Genomic DNA, 27,213 nt, shown 5'->3' on the forward strand with positions numbered 1-27,213 from the left:
GAAAATAGAGGGAATCTGTATTCGGCCTCAGCAGGAATGACCATAAGAAATAGGAACAGGAGTAGGCCATTCGGCCCCTCGAGCCTGTTCCACCATGCAATAGAATCATGGCTGATCCATCTCTCCTCACATTCATCTTCCTTCCCATTCCCTGTAATGCTTAATTCCCTGACTGATCAAAAATCTATCTTAGCCCTATATATACACAAGGATTCTGTCTCCACAGATCTCTGCAGCAAGGAATTCCAAAGACCTTCAACCCTGAGAGAGGAAATTCCTCCTTATCTTAATCTTAAATTGATGCCCATTTTAATGAGACTGTGCTGTCTGGTCCCTGACTCTCTCACGAGGGGAAACATCCTCCCAACAATTACCCTGTCATGCCCCTTAACAATCCCATGTTTCAATGTGATCACCCGTCTCGTTCTAAACCCCAGTGAGTAGAGTCCTAACCTGTTTAGCCTTTGCTCATAGCAATGCTGCTCGAAAAATGGGCATTCAGCACACCATGTTTGTGCCAAATGTCTGGAAGAATTATCCACTTAGGATATTCTGAAGCAATTGCTCCTGGCACATATAGGGCACGCATGTCCCAAAGCACTTTTGGCCTGTGCTTTATGAGTTGATGGGCAGGTAACAGCAGACCAGCAGAGCACATCCCAAAGAAAGATCAAGCTAATGTTTACTTAGCAGCACAGCCTCAGGGTCTCCCAAAGTGAGTTTTGAGAAGATTTGTAGCTCAGGTTGAGGTTCTGGATGTAGGTTTGCTTGCTGAGCTGGAATGTTCATTTCCAGACGTTTCGTCACCCTCTAAGTAACATCTTCAGTGGGTCTCTGGGCAAAGCACTGCTGCTGATTCCTGCTTTCTATTTATATGTTTGGGTTTCTTTGGGTTGGTAATGTCATGTCATGTAGTGATGTCATTTCCTGTTCCAACCCAAAGAAACCCAAACGTAGAATAGAAAGCAGGAATCATCAGCCTGGAGGCCCACTGAAGATGTTACCTAGTAGGTTGATGAAACATCTGGAAATGAACCTTCCAGCTCAGTGAGCAAACCCTACATCCAGTCTCCCAAAGTGTTCACAACCAACTTTTTGTTAAATAGTTACTACTGGAACACGAGAAAACATTGCAGCCAAATTGCCGAAGTGGGCCAAAAGAGCCTACTCTTGCATCTATTTTTTTCTGATACTATACATAAAGCAAATTCCAACAACAAACCCTGTGATATATCAAGTAGGAGCAGAGGACATTTCTCCAGTGCTCCAGTTGCCCCACAACCAGTATTACTTCAAAGAAAAAGGACATTTGTTACTGTACATGGATTGTACTGTTTGTTACTTCATTGATTCGCACACTACGTTGGAACAGTGAAAGGCATTATATAAATACAAGTTTTTTTTTCTTTTGATTGTAATTAATTCAGAGTCTATGTTGTAGGAACCGGGTGGAGGAAATCTGAGGAGTTCTAACAGTGCTGGTTTTTCTCCTGATGTCTGGAAGTAATGAGAGCTGATCTTGGCCAAAACAGGCTGGACTGATTATTATTTGACAATTTTATTTTCCATTGCGGTTGCAAAACACAAGTCTACAAGTAAATGAGTGGGGATAAACTTCAATTGTGCGTGGCTAGTTCTGAAACCTTGTGACAGTTTTAGCAGGACAGTGGTCTCTGTGGCCTGGTGAAAGTCACAATGGGAACACTTAATTTCAATTCACTTCCCATTATTCATTTTGACTGTGCAGGAGAAAAATAAATTGGCTCCTAATTGGCATAGATCTTGAATAATGTTTAAATTACTGTTCGGCGCACTGTACCTCAGCCATTTGGCAAGGCCACCTTGTGTCTTAAAACCATGAATTGAATTGCAAGCCAGCTACTATAAATTATGGGCCTTGCAGCAAATCCTAACTCACCATGGTAAGGATCTTGCCTTTCTTTCTTCACAGTGCCCCCTTCCTCCTCACCCCCCCGCCACCCCATCAACCCCCCCACCCCCATTCCAAGTCAAACCAATGCACGGACTGAATGCACCAACTCATGAAACATTTCATCTTTATAAGGCCACTTATAACTTTGCAACTAACAGAGTGCGAATCCCAGGCTTTCTCTGGTTTGAAGGTAGCTGTGATTTCACAGGTGGAAATTTTGTGATGTGGGCAGGGGGGGAGGGGCTGTGATTTTGGGAGTGGAGGGCTCATGGTCCATGATCGCCTGGGATGACTTCAAGCAGCCAGTTCAAAAGAACGAGGTGAGAAATGGCTCCCACGTCCAACGCGTCCTTCATGCCCTCAGGACATTTCACAGTTGCATCACGATGAGTGATGCATTTTTATACTGTCACAATTTTTAATCTTCCAATGTAGCAGTAAATTTATAAACTCTGCACACTGTTGCTATCAGCAATGTGATGATAAGTCAATGGTCTGTCTTGGTGTTGTTGGTTGAGGGATAAATATTGGACAGGGAGAGCACCCTATTCTTCAATCAGTATCACAGGATCTTCTCCATTCAGCTTTATGCTTTAATGTCTCTGTTTCTGAGAAACAGGATCTCCTGTAAGTGTGGAAATTCCTTCAGACCCATACAGTAGCCTCACGGTAGCATTGTCTTCTGACATGTGGAACTTGGCACTAAGACCCCAAAGTTTTCATTCAGATTTGCCCTTGCACTTACGACTTTCACATATCTTCATTTGTTCAACATTTTGTTGTAGCAAAAACAATCATTGATTTCAAATCTGATTGCCTCTTTTGGTTCGAGGTGCATGGGTCAATCCAAAAACTGCAGCACTGGAGGAGCAAATTACTGCAGTTGCTGGAATCGAACTGAAAATGAAAAATGCTGGAGATCGCAATGGGTCAGGCAGCATCCGTAGACAAGAGAAGGCTGGAATGTCACAGCAAGCCGGGCAGCATCAGGAGTTGGAGAAGTCAACATTTCGGAGAGCAAGTTAACGTTTCAAGGCTAGATGACTATTCATCAAAACTTCACCAGTTCTGATGAAGCATCAGCTAGACTCAAAACATTAGCTTGCTGTCTCCACGAATGCCGCCTGGCCCACTGTGATCGCCAACATTTATGGTTTTCACTGCAACATTGGTGTTTAGGATTTATCAGGGGTATGCGCCGTTAAATCAGTTTTTTAAAAAAAAGAAAATAACCTCTTGATGTTTACCCAGTGATCTTTTTACTTTCTTCCCGACAATGTCAAATGCCTGCAATATAAAAACTGCATTAAAATGTTTGCAAGAGTGAACAGCAAAACAAATAATGGGCAATCTGTTCAATACCATGATATCCACACAGATTTGTGTACTTTATAGGGGGTCTGGAGTATAAGGTTGCCGAGGTTATGCTGCAGCTATAAAAAACTCCACTTAGATCCACTTGGAATACCATGAGCAGTTCTGGGCATCACAATCTTAGGAAGTATATATTGACCTTGGAGGGAAAACAGTGTAGGTTTACAAGAATGAAACATGGACTTCAGGGGTCATGTCCTGAGGAGGTATTATTGAAATTATACAAATGTTTTAAGGTTAAGGAAAGATCTAATTGAAGTTTTCAAGATATTAAAAGGAAAAGACACAATTAAGATAAACTATTTCAATTGGTCAGATATCCTAGAACTAGGGGACATAGTCTAAACATTAGGACCAGACCTCTCAGGAGAGGTGTTAGGAAGCATTTCTAAACAATAAAGGTATTAGAGGTTTGGAACTCTCTCCCACAAAGACAGTTGATGCTGGATCTGTGGTAAAAACAATGACTGCAGATACTGGAAACCAGATTCCAGAATAGAGTGGTGCTGGAAAAGCATAGCAGTTCATCCGAGGAGCAGGAAATTCGGACGATTTGGGCAAAAGCCCTTTATCAGGAATACAGGCAGAGTGCCTGCAGGGTGGAGAGATAAATGAGAGGAGGGTGGGGTTGGGAAGAAAGTAGCATAGAGTACAATAGGTGAGTGGGGGTGGGGATGAAGGTGATAGGTCAGGGAGGAGGGTGGGGGAAGGTAGCAAAGAGTACAATGGGTGGATGGGGGTGGGATGAAGGTGATAGATCAGCGAGGAGGGTGGAGTGGATAGGTGGAAAAGAAGATAGGCAGGTAGGACAGGTCAGGGGGATGGTGCTGAGCTGGAAGTTTGGAACTGAGGTGAGATGGGGGAAGGGGAAATGAGGAAACTGGTGAAGTCCACATTGATGCCCTGGTGCTTTTCCAGCACCACTCTATTCCGGAATGCTAGGTCTGTGGTTAATTTTAAATCTGTGTGTATCAATAATTTTAGTTAAGCAAAGATATTAAGGGATAAGGGTCAAAGGCAGTTACATGGAGTTAGGCCACAGATCAGCCATGATTTCATTGAATGGCAGGACAGGCTTAAGGGGCTGAATGGCCTACTCCCCTTCCTATGTCATACAGTACACAAACTGGGCAGAGAAACCAACTTTGCAAAGTTGCTGAAACAAAAGTCTGGGATTCCATCACTCACTCTTACCTCGGGCCAAAATAACTGCTATTGTCTTCAACATCTCAGTGAGGATAAACCCAGCCAAGAAAAATGTTAAAACACAATCTAGAGACGTGGTCTCATTAGACCATGATATAGTAGAACCTCAGTGGACATTGCACTTTCACGCCTGGATTATGAGCACGAGGCCAAGGAATGGGGATGGAACCCACAGTTTGCAGGGTCCCAAAATGAGAGTGCGACCACTGAACAACTGATGCCATATTTACCCACCTAGTCTGCACCAAAAGAAAAGCTCCTGCAGAATTTCTACTCACTGATCTCTTCATTGCCACCTTTTCCTGATCTTATTTTTACAGTGAGTTGTGCACTGGACATATACAAATGATCATGGTAGAGCCAAGGACACTAGATACAAGTAGGGGATGGATCTAAATGGCACTTTTGTAACTTTAGGAATTAAAGGAGCAGCAGTACGTCATTCAGCTCTTTGAGCCTGTGCTACTGTTTAATCAGATCAGCCATGCTCTTTACCACCACTCCATTGGTAAAAACAATGACTGCAGATGCTGAAAACCAGAGTCTAGATTAGAGTGGTGCTGGAAAAGCACAGCTGTATTCCTGATGAAGGGCTTTTGCCTGGAACATCGATTTTCCTGCTCTTCGGATGCTGCCTGAACTGCTGTGTTTTTCCAGCACCACTCTAATCTAGACCCCACCACTCCACTGGCTTGCACTGGATTACCTATTGACATGGCTGTGTGAGCCAAGGAGTTGGAGGCAAGGCTGGATTTATTACCAACCAAACAGTACATTTCATAGCAAACAAAACAAACACCAAAGCGAATTCTATTGAGAGTGTTTGTTTAAGGGGGTCTCTACAAATTGTAAGAAACGCAACTTGTGTAATAAGTCAGTTCTCACCACTCGAAGCAGTGCCAACTTCAGACCTGCTTGACTGGAGAGTAAAGCAATCCTCTCCATTCTCATCAGGAACTGGGATGTTTTCCCTGGGCATCCTGAACGATTGAAGACTCATCAATATTAGCCTTCAGAATTCTGATGGCTGTTGTGGAAGGGAGTTTCACAATTCCACTATCCTTTACGGGAAGAAGTGTTTCCTCATTTTGTTTGTGAGTGGCCTGATGAATATCCACTCAGTCAAAGCCTCTGTTTATTTATGTTAATTTATAAAATGTGAATATGGCTGGCAGAGCCAGCATTTGTTGCCCATCCTAATCCAACCGAGTTGCTGGCTATGCCATTTTGGAGGGCAGTTAAGAGTTGACCACACTGATGTGGGTCTGGAGTCATGTGTAAGTCAGACCAGGTGACAATGTCACATTTCCTCCCTTAAAAAGTCACGAGTTGGTTTTTACAACAGTCTAGTGGTTTCATGCACCATCCCTGGCTACATATGCTCACAATTATCTGTGGGGATCTGTTGGTTGAATTCCAGCAAGTGTATCATGTGCTTCACTGGGGTGGCACGGTGGCTCAGTGGTTAGCACTGCTGCCTCTCAGCACCAGGGACCTGGGTTTGATTCCAGCCTCAGGCGACTGTCTGTGTGGAGGTTGCACATTCTCCCCCTGTTGACGTGGGTTTCTGCCTGGTGCTCTGGTTTCTTTCATGTGCAAGTTAGGTGGATTGGCCGTGCTAAATTACCCATCGTCTTCAGAGATGTGTATGTTGTGTGTGTTAGCCATGGGAAATGCAGGGATAGGGTAGGGGGATGGGTTTGGGTGGAATGCTCTTCAGAGAGTAAGTGTGGACTTGTTGGGCTGAATGGACTCGTTGTACACGTGGGATTCTATTCTGTTCTGTTGTTAACATGCAATACGTGATTGTAAAATAAGATGGGAGAGTATTGGAGGCTGAGGGGTGACCTCATAGAGGTTTATAAAGTCACGAGTGGCATGGATAGGGTAAATAAACAAAGTCTTTTCCCTGGGATGGGGTTGTGGGCAGAGTCCAGAACTAGAGGACATTGGTTTAGGGTGAGAGGGGAACAATATAAAAGAGACCTAGGGGGCAACTTTTTCACGCCGAGGGTGGTGCGTGTATGGAATGAGCTGCCAGAGGAAGTGGTGGAGGCTGGTACAATTACAACATTTAAAAGGCATCTGGATGGGTATATGAATAAGAAGGGTTTGGAGGAATATGAGCCAGGTACAGGCAAGTAGGACTAGATTGGGTTGGGATATCTGGTCGGCACGGATGAGTTGGACCGAAGAGTCAGTTTCAATGCTGTACATCTCTATGACTCAAAGTGTTGAGTAAGTCTGCTCCAAGAAGGAATCCCAGCCTTGCACATCCCAAGTGGATTTTGATTTCTGTGGAAGGAGCTGAGAGTACAATGTCAAGGATTCGAGTTGAGTTCTCTATGAGTTTTGCCAAATAATCACAGGAAATTGAAACGCATCTAGCTCAGATCTTCAATAACCATTGAACTTTGTTGTTAGTGAATCAAACATTACAGCATGGTGGTTGCAGCTGTGGGCTGCATATTCACACCCCACAACTCTGCTGGGTTTGGAGAGCATTGTGCTTTTTCAATCATCCATTCAGTGGGACGGAATTCAGATTTCTCTGAGGCCTCTCGTGAAGTTTTGTTCAGCAAATAAATGGCTCATTTTGTAGTCATTGAAGATCGTGGTCGATGCTGAGCAAAGGTTTTATGTGGAGATGAAGATGGTAGCCCAGAAACCGATCTATGATGTGTGCTGTTCATTAAAGGCCCATTGTCAGAACGGGTGGAGGACTTGTTCAAATTTAGAAAGATGGGAATTACGTGACCTGAGTGAATATTGGCAATCTTTTCACCCTTCCTCAACAGTGGGTTGGCATTATTTGTATGTAGCAGATGCTGTGGGCATGTGTGCCAAGCAGTCAGCACTATTTGGTGGGAGGTATATATCATTCCCACCTTGATTTCAGTCATTATGCAGACAAGGCCTGAAACACTTAGATGCTGAGAGTGAGTTCTTGCATCATTAACTGAAAATGTGTTTGTTTTCGGTTGGTGTCCTATTTAAGGGCACAGCCCATTTTCTGTCTCTGCAGAATTACAAAATCACATTCACTGAGACAGAACCCTCCAAGTGCCTGGTGGTCAGGGTCAATTACAGCACTGTATGGTGGCCTGGGCAAAATTGTTTTAAAGCTGAGAAATACAACTGCGGGATAAAGGCTTCAAGTTTAAAAAGCCTGAGGGAGACCACAATTCGACCCACAGCTCCTTTAAGAGTCATTTGACGTTTTGTGAGTAGTGCTGTGTTTTTTTTTGTTTCAACTCAACTAAACTGTTGGTTTCTTTAACACTCTCGAGTAACTTGGAATTTAACAAGAGGGGACGAATCAAAAGAATAAAGTGAGCATTTAGTACAGATAAAGGGCTAGTCATGTCGAATAAAGGAAAGTCATAGACCACAAAAAGAATCAGCTGCAAGGAAATGAAGCCGGAAGATGGAAGGATAAATAAATTCAGTGTTGATCAGAAGTTGGCAAGCATAGCTACCTCAGTGGAGACCAGCAACTTTAGAAACAGATTCGATTTCCCAATTATTAACTGAGAGAGTTATGTCACCAGCTTTTTACCTTTTAAACAAAAAAAATGTAATTCTTTTCAAACCAAATTCCTATCCACTTAATGCTGTGCATCATTAATCTTATGCTTCAAACCTAAAAATCTTAACAAAGTACTGATCTTTGTATGATCGATAGTCACAGGTGAAGTGCAGGAAGACTGGAGGTTGGCTAACATGGTGCCACTGTTTAAGAAGGATGGTAAGGGCAAGCCAAGGAACGACAGACCAGTGAGCCTGACGTCGGTGGTGGGCATGTTGTTGGAGGGAATCCTGAGGGACAGGAATTACATGTATTTTTTAGGTTTAGATTAGATTCCCTGCAGTTAGGGATAATCAACATGGCTTTATGCTTGGGAAATCATGTCTCATGGACTTGATTGAGTTTTTGAAGAAATAACAGAGGATTGATGAGGGCAGAGCAGTGGACGAGATCTATGTGGACTTCGAAAAGGTCTTCGACAAGGTTCCCCATGAGAGACTGGTTAGTGAGGTTAGGTCTCATGGAATACAGGGAGAACTAGCCATTTGTATACAGAACTGGCTCAAACATAGAAGTTGCGGAGGGTTGTTTTTCAGACTGGAGGCCTGTGACCAGTGGAATGCCACAAGGATCGGTGATAGGTCCACTACTTTTTGTCATTTATATAAATGATTTGGATGTGAACGTTGGAGGTGTACTTAGTAATTTTGCAGATGACACCAAAATTGGAAGTGTAATGGACAGCGAAGAAGGTTACCTCAGATTACAATGGGATCTCGATCAGATGAGCTAATGGGCTGAGGAATGGTAGATGGAGTTTAATTTTGATAAGTGCGAGGTGCTGCATTGTGGGAAAGCAAATCTTAGCAGGACTAATCCACTTAATGGGAAGGTCCTAGGGAATGTTGCTGAACAAAGAGATCTTAGAGTGCAGGTTCATAGCTCCTTGAAAATTAGAGTCACAGTTAGATAGAATAGTGAAGAAGGTGTTTGGTATGCTTTCCTTTATTGGTCAGAGTATCGAGTATAGGAGTTGCGAGGTCATGTTGTGGGTGTACAGGACATTGGTTAGGCCACTGTTGGAATATTGCATGCAGTTCTGGTCTCCTTCCTATCAGAAAGATGTTGTGAAACTTGAAAGGGTTCAGAAAAGATTTACAAAGATGTTGCCAGTGTTGGAGGATTTGAGCTGTAGGAAGAAGTTGAATAGGCTGGGGCTTTTTACCCGGAGCATCGGAGGCTGAGGGGTGACCTTATAGAGGTTTACAAAATCATGAGGGACATGGATAGGAAAAACAGATAAAGTCTTCTCCCTGGGGTCGGGAAGTCCAGAACTAGAGGGCATAGGTTTAGGGTGAGAGGGGAAAGGACCTAAGAGGCAACTTTTTCACACAGAAGGTGGTACATGTATGGAATGAGCTGCCAGAGGAAGTGGTGGAATCTGGTACAATTGCATCTGGATGGATATATGAATAGGAAGAGTTTGGAGGGATATGAGCTGGGTGCTGGCAGATGAGACTAGATTAGATTGGGATATCTCGTCGGCATGAACAAGTTGGACTGAAGGGTCTGTTTCTGTGCCGTACATCTCTATGACTGTACGCTCATTCAACTTTAATTCCCACCTATATTCCCCGTTACATTGTGGGGTCTTGATTACTCCTTTCCTTCTCCAAAGAACCAAACCAAGATGTTTCACAGTTCTCAGGGTCTTACTTTGATTCCCTTCAGTGTTCCTAGAAAAGAGTCATACAGCACGGAAACAGACACTTTGTTCCAATCAGTCCATGCCAACCGTAATTCCAAACTACACCAGTCCCACCTACCTGTACTTGGCCCATTTCCCTCCAAAATTTCCAATTCATGTGCTTATCCAAATGTCTTTTAAATGTTGCAACTGTGCTCATATCCACTACTTCCTCTGGAAGTTCATTCCACACACGAACCACACTCTGTGTAATACAGATGCTTCCATGTCTTTTTTTAATTCTTCCTCCTGTCACCTTAAAAATATGCCCCCTCATCTTGAACTCCCCCCACCCTAGGAAAAAGCTGTGCCATTCACCTTATCTATGTCCCTCATGATTTTATAAATCTCTATGAGGTCACCCCTCAACCTCGTACGATCCAGTGACAAAAGTCCCTTCCTTTCCAACCTCTCCTTATTATTCCCTAGAGTATGAGATTTCTCCAGTGCTTTCCATTATAATCTTGCTGGGAGAATCCCTGACTCTCCTTCAACACCTCATGAGTTTGGGCTGCCCAGTTCATGCTTTGACCTCAGTGAATTCTTGCGGAGTGCCTTCAACATGGAAACATCTCTGACTTCTCACTGTCCCCTACAGCTGGTTCCTGCAACTTTACTTCTCCTGGCAGATTCTCTCTCTCTCCCTCTCTCTCTCTCAGCTTCTTAAAGTTGTACCAAGACTGACTGCAGTTGCCGGTTTCTGTGAGAAATCACACTGAAGCCCAAAACCAAAAGCCTCCCTGTAATCCCTGCCCATGGCAACATAGTATGCCTGGGAAGTTTCGGATATAGACTCAAACAATGGACTTTACCTTTGAAACATCCCTTTGATTATGGGACCGACATGAATAATGTGGAACTATGAGAACAACTGCAATCCCATGAAGCTCAATCAGGAAGTGTTATGAGGTCTACCTGTTGTTTCTTGTTATCAAACCTTTAACTTCACAGAAAGATCAAACCTTCTTTGAACTGCCATTATCTTGGTGCGGGAGTAAGGGCTATCAAAGCCAGTTTTCTCCAACCTATCTTGCAGTTAATTTGTACTTTTGAAGTTGTAGTCCTAAAACATATGAATCATAAAATTAGATATTTCTAAACACTTTAGTTTTCATCTGACCAAAGTTGAAAGGTCACTTCCTGCTGTTGATTCCTCTGTTCCTACATAGGCTGAAGATGGGGGCTTCTTCAGCCCTAGGAAGGACAATCAGAGAAAGGTGGACATTATAAAGGTATCGGATGACAACAAGACAAGGCACAGTCTTCCATTCATTATAATGGGGAAATGGAGAAATATCTTTATGGGGTTGGTGGGGGCTTGACCCTGTCATCTGGACAGATTTAGTAAGGCAACACTATAATCGCATCAGTGTTTTATATCGGTACTCATCAGTTTAATTTAATACTCGATGGCTTTGCTTTCACTCACCCTGGCGCGCACAGGAAGTATAACTTCTATCTCGCAAGTACCGGTGGGGTTGACAACGTCAGCAGTACAGCTCTGCAGCTGTGTGGACCAGAGACCGAGGGTTGAGAAATAGAGAGTTCACTTTCAGGACGGCAGGACCCTTGGACAAACTCAAGCAGATTCCTACCTACCCACGGCCAGGGAATTCAACGGAATTAGTGGACAGCAATCTAGAGTCACACGTGAGTTAAAGGCAAGTGTCTGTTACACATTATCTTCCGCTGAGTCAGCGGGGGAGCGTGCTAGAGGACTGCTTGTGCGTAGTTAAGTGCAGGAACTACTTGCTCGTGGTTTTGGACATCAGTGTGGTTTCATTTTGGGTTCCTGTCGTTTTGGAATTTGTCACCACTTTCCTTGCTGGTGAAGTGTGTATCTCGTGTTTTTAGTAACATTTAACGTTTGCTCCATCTACCCATCTAGTGCTGTGAGATGAGACAGGCAAGAGCCCTAAAATCGAGGCCTCTCCATCCTGTTTGCACCACAGCCAGGGTCAGATTGAGACGAGTTCACTTCCTTTTAGATTAACATTGCGAGATGCAAAGAGCTGTTTGCCGTTATCTGCTGATTGCAAGAATAAAAAGACATTTTCTGTTCCGGTTCAGTGAGTAAATCACCACGTGCTCTGGTGATGGACTCGGCAGGCCCGGAAGTTTCCGGATTTGGATTTTGGGCCTTTGCTAATTTAGCTTGTCTCCTTTGCAGTGATGCCTCAATTAACAACTTAAAATAAACAGGTAAAATAAAAATATTCATAACAGATTACATAAAATTCCAGAGCACTATGCAGTGATCCTGCATAGGGGAGTTTAGATAGTTTAGATATCGGGAGAATTATTAAAACACACCTTTTCAGAGAGGGGCTGCAGAGGTGAGATTCTGAAGGGCTGCTGACCCCTTGGGACTCATACAGACAGCAAGAGTCCCTGTGTTCAGCAGATAAAGGTGGGCACAAAATGCTGATGAGTCAACCTGTACCAGAAACCGAGGTCAATGAGATTATTCCGTGTGAGAAAAGGGAAGCAGTGTGGCATTATCTGTTTCCACTGTGCTGTCCCTAAAAGAACAAGGAAATTCAGTTGAGGTAATTCTGCAAGGGCCCTGCGAGATATTTGAGCGTTGTTAAAGCAAATCATCCAGAATCACACAAGACAAATGGTCAGGTTTTACCTCATACCAAGGGGAGTAATTCAAACCAAGCGAAGAATCAAACCATTGTTAGGAATCAGAGCAAATGCTGGAGAGTTCAGTCTGAGAGCCTGTTGTTCGAAGGAGTCGCAGAAGGACAGGTGTTGGGCTATCAATCCCTTCTCCAGCCCTCTCACCACCCCTTACCAGAGGCCAGAGGAAGCTTTTGTTTTGTAGATCTCCACATTCCAATTCATTAGCATTAGAAACATCGAAGATAGGAATAGGAGTAGGCCATTTGGTCCTTTGGTACTGCTCCATTATTCTTTATGATCATAGCTGATCATCCAACTTCACAGACTGTTTCCCCTTCAGCTACATCCAACTCTTTCTTGAAGTCATGCAACCTTTGGGCCATGGCTGCTTTCTGTGGTGGTGAATTCCACAGGCTCACCACTCCCTTGGTGGGAAATTCCTCCTCATCTCAATCCTAAATGGTTTACTCTGTACTCTTCAGCTGTGACCCCTGGTTTTGGACACACACATCATCAGAAGTATCCTTCCCTGTCTAGTCAAAGATAGTTTCTTTAGATTAGATTAGATTCCCTACAGTATGGAAATAGGCCCTTCGGCCCAACAAGTCCACACCGACACTCCGAAGAGTAACCCACCCAGTTCCATTCTCCTACCCTACATCTACCCTGACTAATGCACCTAACACTATGGGCAATTTAGCATGGCCAGTTCACCTGACCTGCACATCTTTGAATTGTGGAAACCCATGCAGGCACAGGGAGAATGTGCAAACTCCACACAGACGAGGCTGGAATCGAACCCGGGTCCTTGACGCTGTGAGGCAGCAGTGCTAACCACTGAGCCTCCATGCCGCGTGGTCCTGCGAGAATTTTACAGGTTTCTGTGAAATTCCGCTCCATCCACCTTTTTTTGAACTCCAGCTAATATAATCCCAGACAATTCACATTTCTTCGTACATCAGTCCTGCCATCCCAGAATCAGTCTGGGTAAACTGTCGCTGCACTCTCTCTCCAATATCCTGGGTCGGTGTGGACTTGTTGGGCCGAAGGGCCTGTTTCCATGCTGTAGGGAATCTAATCTAATCTAATCCTTCCTTAAGTTTCCTTGTTTGATTGTTGGTCACCTGACTCCCAGTGCTGAACAAAGGGCTTGGAATTGACGTTATCTGTGCCACCCTAGCTAAAACCCCTGCCAGCCTGGGATGGGCAAGCAATCGGCAAGGTCATTTAGGTGCTTTTGGAGACACCTGGAGCCTCTGTGCCAATCAGGTGACCTGAGTGGAGTAGAATCAATGTGGGCAAAGGTTTGTCCAGACACACACGTGATGCCCAAGGAAGACAGCTTAAAATGTGCAACACTGAAACAGACCTATTACCATAATCGATGAGTATTGGTATTTATGCTCTAACATGTCTTCTTTTAATCTGCTACATCTCTCTCATCCAACGGCGTATTTATCCATTACTTTCTCCCTCGTGCACTTATTTAGTTGGCACTTAAATGCATCCCAACTTTGGCTGTCACTAAAATAGTGAAAGCCACGTGTGAAAGCTGTACTGCTGATCTGAGTTGGAAAGGTGTTAGTCAGAGTCTGTAATACCTCCGTTCAGAGAGAGGAAAATGCCCAGACACTGCAGTGCTGGAGAGCTCCTATCTAACCTCCTGGAAATCAGACTGCTTTGTCCTGCCCAGTTGCCAACAAATTTTGAATGATGTGAGGCGCTTTAAGAAAAGGAAGTACACTGGGAAACCAGACTAAGGAAATAGATGTCCAACCGATTTGGGAAATTGAGCAGCAGTGAGGTAGGATCATTTGTAACACATACAAAAGGTGTTGGTTTAATATTTTTCTGTTGTTCATTCACAGACATAGGCATCACTGTCCATCCCTTATTGCCCAGAGGGCAGTTAAGAGTCAACCACATTGCTGTGGGTCTGGAGTCACATTTGGCCAGACCAGGAAAAGACAGAAGTTTCCTTCCCTAAAGGACATTGTTAACTAGCTGGGTTTTCCTGACAATTGATCAGACAAAAAAAGTTTGTATTTTTATTGAATTCAGATTTCACCATCTGCTGTGTTGGGATTTGAACCCAGGTTCCCAGAACATTACTTGAGTGTCTGGATTAACAGTGATGGCCTAACACTGATGGGCCGTCACTGAATGTAGGCTCTTGCTAAGTTAGCTAACCTCAGCCAGACGGGTGCCTGTGAATGCCCAGTGCATTTTGGTGCCACTTTGTTCAGGTTGGTGAAAACAACCGCTAATGTTCTCAGTCCCCAATCCTGCCCCGAAAATGGGGTAAACGAACAGGGTGGTGGGATGAGGGATGAACTTTCAAATCACCAGTTTAAGTGTGGTGAACTGAATGGCCTCTTCCTCTCATTCTTTGATTACGAGCAGGGTAAATGAGTTGTTTTTTTGAATATATCTGTTTTAATTGCAGACAGATAGGTCAGTAAGAAACTAAGTCAGTAATAGCGCACTGCAGCATCCTTGTTTATCGGCACCAACTCAGGCTTTCTCTTCACTGAAACTGCTCGTGATTTCTTTCTGTTTAATTAACCAGTCTTTTTTACTGCTGACTTTAAATCATGGGGAAGGGGGAAGCATTTAGATTTGCACGGTGGTGTAAATGTTAGCTATAACAATATCCTGTGCAGCTTAGAGTATAGTCTGTGACCTACTTACACACCGCTTTACCCCTGACACCACGATTAAAAGCTGCTTTGAAACCAGTTTTCTCTCCAGGGATTTTGGTCTGTAAGAGTTTTGCAAAGTGCACAAAAGGCTTTGATAAATGGTGAGACACACATGCACACGCACACGTGCCCACACATGCACGCACAGAACACAAATGTAATTGCACACAAGTGTCTATACAAATGGGCAGATGTACATATGCACAGAGCTATATGTAGGAGAATGAAGAAACAAATGAACATAGATACACACAGGCACATATTTACACACACTGCTACATTACAATTAGTGCAATGGGAATGTAAGTGTTAATGGAATCAACCCCTTAATGTGGAAATAATTACAATTATAAACTGAATTAGAAAAACAGATTAGATTTTCAGCAGTTTCTCCATATTCCACATTAATGTGGTATGGAATTTACATAAATTTAATAAGGTTTTCTTTTAAAACCATCTCCCTGTCTTTTCCACTCAGATTGAACTCCTCAATCTCGTCTTCAATAGCTTTCAATAACCTTTTAATTATTGGCTCCAAAGAATATTCTGGTGAATTAGTTAGAGGCTCCAACAAAAATTGAGATGCAGAGTTTCAGTTTGTGTATGACAGCACTTTGCGATTAATCAGTCCGTCCTTTGATGGGGACTTGCTATGCACAAAATGTCTGCTACATTTCTCTCCGCAGCACCGTCATTCAACATGAAACCTACTGAGACACTTTGCAGTGGCATGATAACTAAATGTAAATCTGTGTGCCACTTTATCTGTCAAATGGTTGTCTTCTGTGCAGACATGGTGCATGTTTGTGAACGTGACCCTTTCGAGCAGTCAGATGTCTTTATGTAGCAGCAAATTGAGGAGCTCTGCTCTGATGAAGAGTCATGTCAACTCGAAACATCAACTTGCTTTCTCTCCATGGCTGCTGTCTGACCCGCTGCGCTCTCTAGCATTTGTTATTTTCAGATGCTGTATTATGAGGAAACGTTGCTGGGTGAAGATCATGACAGAAGCCCTCAGCTCCAGAAAGCACTCTCAGGACTTTCCTTGCACTGCCTGAGATTAGATTACTTACAGTGTGGAAACAGGCCCTTCGGCCCAACAAGTCCACACCGACCCGCCGAAGCGCAACCCACCCATACCCCTAACCTAACACTACGGGCAATTTAGCATGGCCAATTCACCTGACCCGCACATCTTTGGACTGTGGGAGGAAACCGGAGCACCCGGAGGAAACCCACGCAGACACGGGGAGAACGTGCAAACTCCACACAGTCAGTCGCCTGAGGTGGGAATTGAACCCAGGTGCCTGGCGCTGTGAGGCAGCAGTGCTAACCACTGTGCCACCGTGCCGCCTGATGCTACCTTCATTACTTTCTTCTTTCGTGAACTGGGGTGTCACTGGCAAGATGTTGCCCATCCTAATCCCTCTTGAATTGAGTGCCATACTATCATATGGCTGATGTGGGGGTCACACGAGCCCCACAGCTTTCATCCTGAAACAATGTTAATGTGTTTTTGCAACCATCAATAATAGTTTCATGGTCACCATTACTGATATTGGCTTTTAATTCCAGATTTTATAAGCTGAATGCAAATTCCCACAGCGACCATGGTGGGATTTGAGCCCAGGTCCCCAGATGGTTGGCCCTGGCCTCTGGATTACTCATCCATTTTTATCACCAGCATGTCACCACTTCCCTACCAACTGCTGCGATGTTTCTGTGCAACCTTCTTAACATCTTCAGTGGAGCTCCGTGCATTACTGAGATTCTGGGACAATCCCAGTCCCACTTAGAGGATGATACAGTGAAGATTGGTGCTGTAAAACAGTTCATCATTTACATTACATCATTCTTCAAACACCGAGATAACATAGATCAGAAAGAGGCCTTTTGGCCCATTGAATTTTAGCTAGCATTGCTCTGTTGTCTAATTTGACTCTCATCCAGCAGGAAGAATGTTTCTGCTGATGGGTGAGTCCAGGACCAGAGGACACAGTTTAAAAATAAGGGGTTGGCCATTTAGAACAGAGTTGAGGAGAAACTTCTTCACCCAGAGAGTGATGGGTGTATGGAATGCTCTGCCCCAGAAGGCTGTGGTGATTAAAATTCTGGATACTTTCAAGAAAGAGATGGATAGAGCTCTTAGAGACAGTGGTATCAAGGGTTATGGGGATAAGGCAGGATACTGATTGTGGATAATCACCATGACCATAATGAATGGTGGTGCTGGCTTGAAGGGCCAAATGGCCTACTCCTGCACTTATTGTCTATCCCTTTAAATTTTCCATGCTCAAGCAACTGTGTAACATCTTTTTAAAGCCATTTGTGGACTTGGTTTGAATGGTCAAAAGTGGCACATTCCAGCCATCCTCTGTTGGCATGTCTACCCTTTAGTTCTATGTTTGGCGATTATGTTGCATTTGTGCGTAGTCAATATCATTCTGGACTAGTAAATACATTCTGCCACCTGATGTGGCCGTACCCCCCCTCCCCCCCCCCAGCCCCCCCTACCCCACCACCCCACCCCTCCCCACCCCCGAGAGGGCCATCTCCCAGCTTGCTGCTTGGGTGTTACCTGAAAGGAGAAAGTGAGGACTGAAGGTGCTGGAGTTCAGAGCTGAAAATGTGTTGCTGGAAAAGCGCAGCAGGTTAGGTAACATCCAAGGAACAGGAGAATCGACGTTTTGGGCATAAACCATGATAATCTGAAGAAGGGCTTATGCCCGAAACGTCGATTCTCCTGTTCCTTGGATGCTGCCTGACCTGCTACACTTTTCCAGCAACACATTTTCAGCTCTCTTACCTGACAGAGCAGGCTCAGCTGCTGAAACTCACCCTCCACACTGTCAGCTGCAGAATTGCTGTGATTCACAAAGACTTTTCACTCTGAAAAACCCAAGCTGTGGGGGTGGGGTTGGGAATCTTTGGCAATTCACAGCGATTAGTCTTGCCTCCCATGACCTTCACCCCTGCCAGCTGTGATCTATAAACCTGGTGGCACTCACAATAACAACTGGGACCAGAGGACACATCCCTAAAAGAGCACTCTTAATGAAACTGTCTGCTGCTCAGTGACCAAAAAAAGTCTGCATTTTCTGACTCGTCTGCGGCAGCGCACCGCGGGGCAGTTTTTAGGGATGTGACCAGGGTGCTACATAAATGCAAGTGCCTCAGCGTTGTTGCACGATCTGGCCCAGCCATGGCAGTTCAGTGCGCTTAAATGTTAATAAGTGCTGTGCAGTGGCTGACATGCCACTTGGAATCATTGAGTTAAGGTGCTCCTAGCTGTTGTATATAAGCTTCTCCATGTTAGCTCTTAATCCTGGCTGCAGTTTTTAAATCAGAAACGCACCTCCTACTTTCAGGACCTGGTGCTCTTTAGACAGTTACCTCTGTGACAGCTCCTCTTGCCCACCCCGGTTCAATTTTGTTGCAGAGATTTTGGGGGGAGGTGGGGAGTGAAAAGGAAATGTGACCACTGCATTGCAAGCTGAGCCCTGGGAGGCCCGAGCAGCTGCTCCTGTCCGTCTGCGGGCACCAGTTGTTGAATCAGACACGCGTAGAGTGAATTATTCGCTCCAGTGAGGGGAGGAGGGGAGGGAGGGGGTTAGGGGTGGAGTGGGGGGGTGGGGAGCAACATGACTTCTTTGCAACTGGACTTTCTGCCCAAGATAATGGTTGACAGTTGCAGACTGGTGCCGGACAGAAGGTAAGGAGACACTTGAACGTAGCGAGAATGAGAAGCTTGTGCTCGTTTGTAAATGTTCCCAGCGCCTTTATATATATATATATATATATATATACTAGAGCTTGGAGTTTTGTTGGAGAGAAACGTGTGGAGCTGGCTCTGGAGAAATGAAACTGAACGGGGTGGTGAAGATTACAGCTCTGGCGATTGTGCACAAATTTGATACTCAAGCCGTTTTGCAACATTTTGTGTGTTTAATGGGCGTCAGGACTGGGTGTGAAGTGGCTAATGGATGCTAAAAGTGTGTGGCTGTACAAGATGGAGAATTATAATTTTCGTGTGTGTCTTTTTTTTATTGAAAAGGGAGAATGCAGTGTTTTTTTTTGTTGGAAAGGGGGAAGAAATAGAGGCTTCATTGTGTAAAGAGTCTTCCAGCTGCCTCGTGAAAAGATGCAATTGACTGGTCTCAGCGGCATCTTTCTAACACGGAATGAAAGTGCAGTGTTTTTATGTGCCTGGTGAGTGAATGTTCCATAAGATTGCCACTACACAGCCTGCAGGTTGTGGGAGGTATGGAGATGGAAAGTGTGCCGGGTGGAGTTTCTTTAATTCAAGAAAAAAGATGCTCACGCCTCTTCAAAATTTTATTTTGAGATTGGAGAGTAACATTCTGTATTCTTCCGTCACCCGTGAACACTGTTCATTCTAATAAAACCAGATGTGTAAGGATAGCCATTTGGGTTAAAAGATTAGGTCATTGGCTGAAGGTGAGAGACTTGGTCGTTAATCATTGACAGCTGCTATGCAGTGTCCCCAAAAGTTACAGCTAAAAGCTGTTCCCCCTTTCCCCTGTTCTGTGACACCCTGGGCTGTGTGGCCTTGCCCCATCGTGCACATGCCTGGCTAACCTGATCTTCCCAATCCCCCTCCCCGGCTTCATGTGACGGCATGACATCTTTAGCTGGTCTGGTGTACATTTCTGGGAGGAAGCTGAGACTTGAGTTTGAAAAAAAGAATTCTAGTTGCAGCACTTTTGTTTTGTCTGCCTCACCATGTGACAGCAGCAGATCTGGATGTGAAAATGTCAGGAGAAAGGGTGGGGGATGAGCGATGAGGGAGGGTAAGAGTGTAATGGTGAGGAGTGTGGAGGGGAAGGATGTCCGAGGGGAGGGAGCAGTTTGCTGGTATCACTCCACCTGGTTAAAGCCCTGCTCGGAGGTGAAATAAACTTTGTCCTGAACATTGACTGTAAAATGTCATGGTAGACAGGCAGGAGGCTGGAAGAACACTGCGAGCCAGGTGGCATTACGAGTTGGAGAAGCCAATATTTCTGGTGTAACCCTCCTTCAGAATTAGGGCTGGCTGTAGCGGGAGCTGCAGATAAAGGTGGTGGGAGCAGGGTGGTGAAGTGGGGATAGGTGAAGACAGGCTGAGGGTACGACCTGGCTGGTCACTGGGAGGAATGAATCCGGCTGGTGGAAGGGAGTCTGGGGATAGGATGGAAGCTTATTTGAAATTGGAGAACTCAACGATGAGTCCTGTGCAGTATTTCAGAGTTAGCCTCGGCACCTCAAAGCCGTTTGGGGTTTTGTTTGCAACCAGAATAGTTCTCTTTTACTGTGCAGGCAAGAAATATGTGAACAACAAAGCACCCAATTGACAAGGTGCGTAAGGCAACCAATGCAACAAAGGGGCAGAAATGTTTTTTTTCACCCATCTGTGCAGTGTAGCAAAGTTGGTACTGACAGATGCATTGTATCAACCAGCAATGCTGATTAGCAGATTGTAAACCGGTGCTGAATTCAGTTGGAGTACTTGTCTCAGATCATATTTTAGCCATTCTTTTTTTTTCTCAGAAATAAAGCTCATAGTTGACTGTAAACACTAAATTTTGATCCATGCCTCACTTTTTTGTTTGGAGGCTGTGGGCTTCTCCTGCTAACAAGTTGGCTTTTTACCCTCTCCTACGCTGTCATTAAAGTCGAAAGCCTGAGGCGCCAGGTTGAGAGAGAATTTAAATTCACTCGCTTCTAATTTCTAGACTAAGGAGGAGTAGTGTTCTCGTCCGACTCAATCGACTTTGTAAATTAGCTGGAGCAGTTACGCTGTTCGGACAAGCTTCAGGTTCTCTGGGCATGGAGTAGCCAAGCCCTCCAGGAGTGGTGCCCTGATTCCAGGGCAACGCAGGGGTTGAACACCGGGGGAACAATCTTATGTGTTTTGTTTTGTGGGAAAACGAAACAAGAATTCTTCCCTGTGCTTTTCATTCATTTTAAATGAGGTGACTCAATGGTTAGCACTGTTGCCTCACAGTGCCAGGGACCCAGGTTCAGTTCCCACCTCGGACGACTGTCTGTGTGGAGTTTGCACATTCTCTCTGCGTGGGTTTCCTCCAGTGCCCCGGTTTCCTCCTACAGTTGAAAGATATGCAGGTTAGGTGGATTGGCCCTGGTAAGTTGCCCAGTGTCGAGGGATGTGCAGACTGAGTAGGTTGGCCATGGGGAATGTGGGGTTGCAGGGATAGTGTAGGGTGGTGGGCCTATGAGGGATGTTCTTTGGTGTGGACTCGATGGGTCAAATGGCCCACTTCCACACTGTCAGGAGTCTGCGATTCTTAAAATTTAGGAATGAGTTTAAAGAGGCTGTGTAACTGTTCATAATATTAATAACTATTTGCTTTGTCAAGAAGCCTTTAATAATTTTCCTGATTTTGTTTGTGTGACAGTGTCCCATCAGAAGCTGCTTTGAGGTTTGTTTAAAAGAATAATTAAAAATCCCACAACACCAGGTTATAGTCCAATAGGTTATTTGGAAGCACTAGCTTTTAGAGCACTGCTCTTCAGGTGGTTGTGGAGCATAAGACATAGAATTTACAGCAAAAGATTAATGTCATGTGACTGAAATGATATGTCGAACAACATTAAAAAATAGAACATTGCAAGAGGTGGAAGAGGGAGCAGGAAATTACGCTACAACACCTCCCAGGAATTGGCAGCTCGACCTGGACAAAAGCAGGGGAAAATTCTTGGGTGTTCCAACTCCAATCCTTTTGAGTGTGAGGCAGCCCTTGACAAGTGCGGTGTGTGTGGACGATAGATGAGAACAGATTTGGGGGTGGAGGCAGTGCCTGGGCTGCAGTGAAACCTGATTGTCAGCCAGCGTTGACTGCCAAGGCACGCACCAAGAATAGTCACATAGGTGACATTCCAGAAAGGGAGCTGACCATTAAACTGTACTCCAACTTGATTTAGCACCTTCTGAAGAGGAGGAGGGAGAACGTGATTGGGAGAGAAGGTGGTAATCTGGTGCTACTTAAACGACTGCAAAGTAGAATTTGAAGTTGTAACTGACTATAAAGTTGTTTCTTGGGTTGTGGCATGTTTATTGAATTAATTCTAGACACAGAAACTAACTGAGTTGCATGGTTAGAAAATACTTTAGATGGGCTGAGAAGGGAGAACTGGGTCATTTCTGAGATTTTAAAGTTCTAGAGACCAATTCTAAGAAGGAAGGATGTTCTGTTTCTAGAAGGCTGTGTTCCAAACCACACCAACTAATATTGTCCCTGTGGGAAAACTAAAGGAATGTTGTTGTGTATTATCCTGTTAAGTTTCTAAGCTCTTCAGTCACTATAAAAGTTGAAAACAACAATCCTTCAATCAGGCACGAAGGAGGAGAGAGCAAAACTTTATCTGGTATCTCTGTAGCATGTCACTCCGTGCACCTTTCCAGTGACTGAATGTTGGACTCTGTCTTTTCTAGTCATTTGTGATGGGGTACCAAGGCGTTGGATCCAGGAGAGTGGTGAACCTTTGCACCAGGAAAGGGGGTGGTTGGAAGGATGGAATAGATTTGATTTTGTTTTCAGAAATGTAGAAAATAAGAGCCGGAGTAGGCCATTCAGCCCTTCAATCCTTCATCACTGTTCAATACTCTTCCAACCCAGTCCCCCGTTTCCACTGTCACCCCATACACTCTGATCTCTTTAGCCCTCAGTTATATCTAACTGCTTCCTGTGACAATTCCACAGGTTCACCACTCTCTGGGTGCAGACTGTTCTCCTTGTACCTGGTTGTGGAGTGAGAATCTCTGTTCTCGAAAATAAATAATTGCTTTCACCTTGACATCTTTCGAAGGCAGTGTGCAGGTATGTCAGTATGAGATGGAGTGAGATTTATCAACTTTGGGGTGATGGGGAAAGGGAGTTATGGACCACCTAAGCTTTACTCATTCCAATTAATATTCCTCTTTGCACCATTTTATACCAACTTGAACAATCTGTCACCATCCCATTGCTCTCTCAATCATTGGAAGAATGTTTTAATTAGCTTTTTATCTGTTTTCCCAGGAAAGTGTTTAATTTACAGCGTGAGGAGGGCAGAGGGTATTGGGAGTGGGGGAGTTGCTCTTTATAGTTCCTGTTTAATTCCTATCTTCTATGTTAGGGACCTCTTCATTTTTCTGATTGCTAATTGGAAGTGAAAAATTCAGCAGATAAAGACGCTTTGGTGAATTGGAGTAGACTGCAGCCCTTGCTCCTAGAGTTTTCACTTTGAAAACAGATCCAAAGTTAGTGACCTGTATCAGTAATACCCAGACTGAAGGGGTGAAAATGCCCCCTAGCTGCTGACCACTGAACAGCCCATGACAAGTGAGTCATAAACTACAGTCAGCACAAAACTACCTCTAATTTGCCACTAAGTGGCACTAAATTGGCAGTCGCAATCCAAGCAGTTAGAGACAGTTAAGGGAAAGAGAAAATGTCACATTGATGCAGTAAGGGAAGCTCTTCTAAGGTCAGGGTTGAAGAATATTGTGCAAGGGCAGGGGAGGCTGAATCTTTCATCTAATTGTGTTGGAAATGACCAGGAAGCGCCTTGATTTTTGTAAGAGACAATGTTCTACACCCTAGTACAGCATTAACAACCTTAATGTGCATGCACATTCACCAGAGGAGGTTCAAAAACTTGTCTATTAGCAAGACGTTGCTTTTTTTTAAACCAGTAAGTGCATCTTTATCCTTTTGTTTTTCGAATACGTATTGGATTATGGCTTTCAACAAGCTGGGTAGTCTAATGTAGAATGTTCAAGGAAAGAACACTGAGGGGAATAGACACCCCTCCCTGCCATTGCTACTTTTCAAACCATTAATAGTGTATTTTTCGATCTACTTTTGAATTTCTTATTGAGGTGAAGTCTCGTAGGAGCTGTCACCAATCCATTTGCGAGTGTAGCTTTCCCCGTCAGCACTCAGTGCAGAGAAAGGTAATAATGGATAAGTTTAAGTGGAATTCATGCATGGATTGGCATCGCGCGGCAGTGCTTTTTAGAAAGCATATTAGCTCACTGAAATGACTTCTTGCCTGGCAAGATGTGGGTTCAGTACTTCAAGCAACTGTGATTGTTGGGGAATATTTTATGCCCCATGTGCACATCATCTGCTGGTCATTGGTGCAGACATTAACTCTAATTATGCTTTTGAGTGACTGGGGATTTCATTAAATGTTGTTGCAAACAAAAGTCTCGAACAGACACTAAAGATTAAAAAATGCGATTGAGCTCTCTGCTCACTAGAGATGATTCTTTAGCGCTAAAGATTACTTAGTGAAGGCTGAATGTTTTGCTTCCAAATTTACATTTTTCACTGCTTATGTTGTCTAACTGTTGGCATCATTACCAATGTTGATGATAATCAATACCTTTTGTTACTGAGTCTTGATACAAGAATGAAAACGGCTTCTAACAAAACACTGGGATTAGCTTTGTCCCACAGACAGAGTTGGAAACTGACTACTGCTTGCGAACACAGCTCTGCCTAACGTAGTCAGCCTGGTCCTGGGAAATGGCTTCTTGGCAGAGATACCAACGGGACACAGTGCCTATGAGACCATGTACCCTAGCATATGAATAGGAGGCAAGAAAATTGGGGTGGAGCAAGGGGAGGGAGGAAGGAGACAGAAACAGCTACAAGAGAAGGATTGCTTTTCAGTGAATGCTGCAAGTTAATGTTGTCTTCCTAAATATTGGGCGCTTTTAATTATGTAAAGCAGTCTTCATGTAGGAGGCAATGTTCTCATATTTCACCTTCAGAGGGAGGTGGTTGTTTACACAGCAGAGTTGAGGTATCTGTAATGAATTATACCAAGAGAAAGTGCTTGTTTGAAATTAAACTCCATTAAGTATAAGCACCAGCCATTACATGCCCACAATTCACAAAGTGGCCATGCCCATTGCCCTTTTTGCAAACATTATGTTTTACTTAATTAGCTGATGAGAAATTTTACAGTCAGCGAGTACCAGGCTTGCTGTTTTAGCAGAGATGAATTTGATACTGTTTCCTTTAACCTTCTCATTGACGTACCTTCCAAGTGGTTTAAGCCTGGCTAAGGGAGTGGGCTTAATTACAATAATTTTTCACGAGTACAAAGTGCAATTTTACTCCCTCCTTAATAAAAGATTGCATTATGAGAATTGGACTTCTGCAATTCTAATTTTAATATGCAGTGTATGTTTGTATATATAAGTACATAAATTGCATGCAAACCATTAATCTATCCTTCTACCCAATGCTGCCCATTTGCTCTTGTTGAATGCTTTTAAAGATGCAGATAATTATGAATCAGCCCTAAGGAATCATTGACTTTATATTTATACTGGAATTGTAGATAAATGAGCCGTACGTTAATGAGATTGAGAACTCATTCACCACTGTACCCCTCCCCATGCAATCTGCTGTGTTTATGTAATGGAAGGTTTAATGGGAACAATTGGATAAGATGCATTATGTTCCTAACCAGAGGAATGTGGTCCCCTGTTAAGTGACTCCTGCAGAATGATTTGATTGGAGAATTGCAAATGTAATTTGGTGACACTGTCTCAACACTAGGGAGTGCAGGGTTTTTAAGGTGATCAGTTTGTGAATCATGGCTTTGCAGATGAGCCAGCCGTGCTGGAGACCCTCAATTACAACGGATCATTTCTGATTTTGGCAGTCCATCATCAGGGAAGGCAAATGGACCCCATTATTTCCATCACCTGTTCAGCCAGATTCTTTTTTTCCCTCCACTGTCCTGCTGATTCACAAGGCATTGATGTCAAATTGTGATATAATTGGACATTCATGTTGCAGGCATGAAATTGATACATGCGCGCGCGCACACACACACACACACACACTAACTGGAGAATGGCAATTATAATGTCAGCTCTGACGAAGAGTCACCTAGACTTGACACATCAGCTTGCTCCCATTCGATGGATGCTGCCTGACATGCTGTGATCTTCAGCATTTGTTTTCAGTCATGGGTTTAAATCCCATGTAGCAGATGGTGAAATTTGAGCTCTATTTTCAAAAATTGGAATTAAGAGCTAGTGATCCATCTAACTATTGCCAACTATTATTAAACCCACCTGGTTCACTAATGCCCTTTAGGGGAGGGAATCAGCCATCCTTACCTGATCTGGCCTACGTGTGACTCCAGTCCCACACAGCAATGTGTTTGACTCATCACTGCCTTTAGGTAATTGGGGATGGCCTCACCAGTAATGCCCACATCCTATGAACAATTTTTTTTTGTTTAAACAAAGTGGGTACATTTTAACAATCTCAGAACCTTGAACTGGAAACCAAGTTGACTTCTCTCCCCAGTTTGTTTCCACAAAACGATACTGAGGTCGATTGACTGACTGCCCTTGATGACTGTGTTCTCTTTCCAATCAGTTGCTTGCCAGTGTTGTATTTTTGACTCATGGTGTGTTCTCCGATAATTCTGCTTGTTTTGAGTTCTTTGTGTCATTGCTGAATCAAATCACTGAAGAATGAGTAAGAGTGTTCATTTCCACCAACACCCCATTGTCTTTATTTATTTTGGATTATCCTTCCCTATAAAATAAACTGGCCGCTCCCCGGTGTGGGATTATCAAGATATCTGACTAAAATCTATCACCATGCTTAAGTTTCCAAATAATGCTGCTGAGAAATCTGCATCCACTTGTAGGCTTTCTGTCCTTTTTTAAATAAGGAGTTGGATACACATTCCACTCGCACTAGTGTGGAATGCCAAGGCACCTTGGCTGAGTTGTGACCAGCTTATCCTGTCTATTTAACCAACTAAATGCTGCACAATCTTATTGGTGCAGTGTTTCCCCAGCTGATCCCACCCTCCTCCTCCTCCTTTGTGAATCTCTGAAGCTAAGTGAGGAGAGTTTGAGTCTCTGCTAACTGATGTTATGCAATAATATCCCATTCTTGAGACCGGACGATAGGCCAGTTATTAAAAATGGTTTCATTTATTAGTCACGCGCTGGTTTCTGCCAACAGGCTTGCTTCAGGTGTTGCATTATTAAGGTCACTGTGGACTATTGACTAAGTTCCAACCTTTTTGAACCTCAGGCTGGTTGTCT

General features: G+C 43.9%; 1 protein-coding gene across 29 annotated transcripts in view; it reads left to right on the forward strand.

Annotated features, from left to right (window-relative positions):
• Window positions 1-27,213, forward strand: part of celf2 (cugbp, Elav-like family member 2) — an 850,872-nt gene that overhangs the window by 504,336 nt on the left and 319,323 nt on the right. Inside the window, exon 1 of one of the 29 annotated variants that reach the window (XM_060842657.1) lies at window positions 11,271-11,450. The exons of 25 other annotated variants lie outside the window; for them this stretch is intronic. Coding sequence is in view for 1 of the 4 variants with exons in the window: in XM_060842650.1 (XP_060698633.1) it covers window positions 18,761-18,831 (71 nt within the window). In the remaining 3 variants the exon portion in view is untranslated. Of the gene's footprint in view, window positions 1-11,270; window positions 11,451-18,757; window positions 18,832-23,792; window positions 23,814-27,213 lie in introns of those variants that run through there. 3 more of the 29 variants (XM_060842658.1, XM_060842650.1, XM_060842669.1) reach the window with 3 other exon arrangements.

The sequence above is a fragment of the Hemiscyllium ocellatum genome, chromosome 23 (assembly GCF_020745735.1).
Source record: "Hemiscyllium ocellatum isolate sHemOce1 chromosome 23, sHemOce1.pat.X.cur, whole genome shotgun sequence".
Lineage (NCBI taxonomy): Eukaryota > Metazoa > Chordata > Chondrichthyes > Orectolobiformes > Hemiscylliidae > Hemiscyllium > Hemiscyllium ocellatum.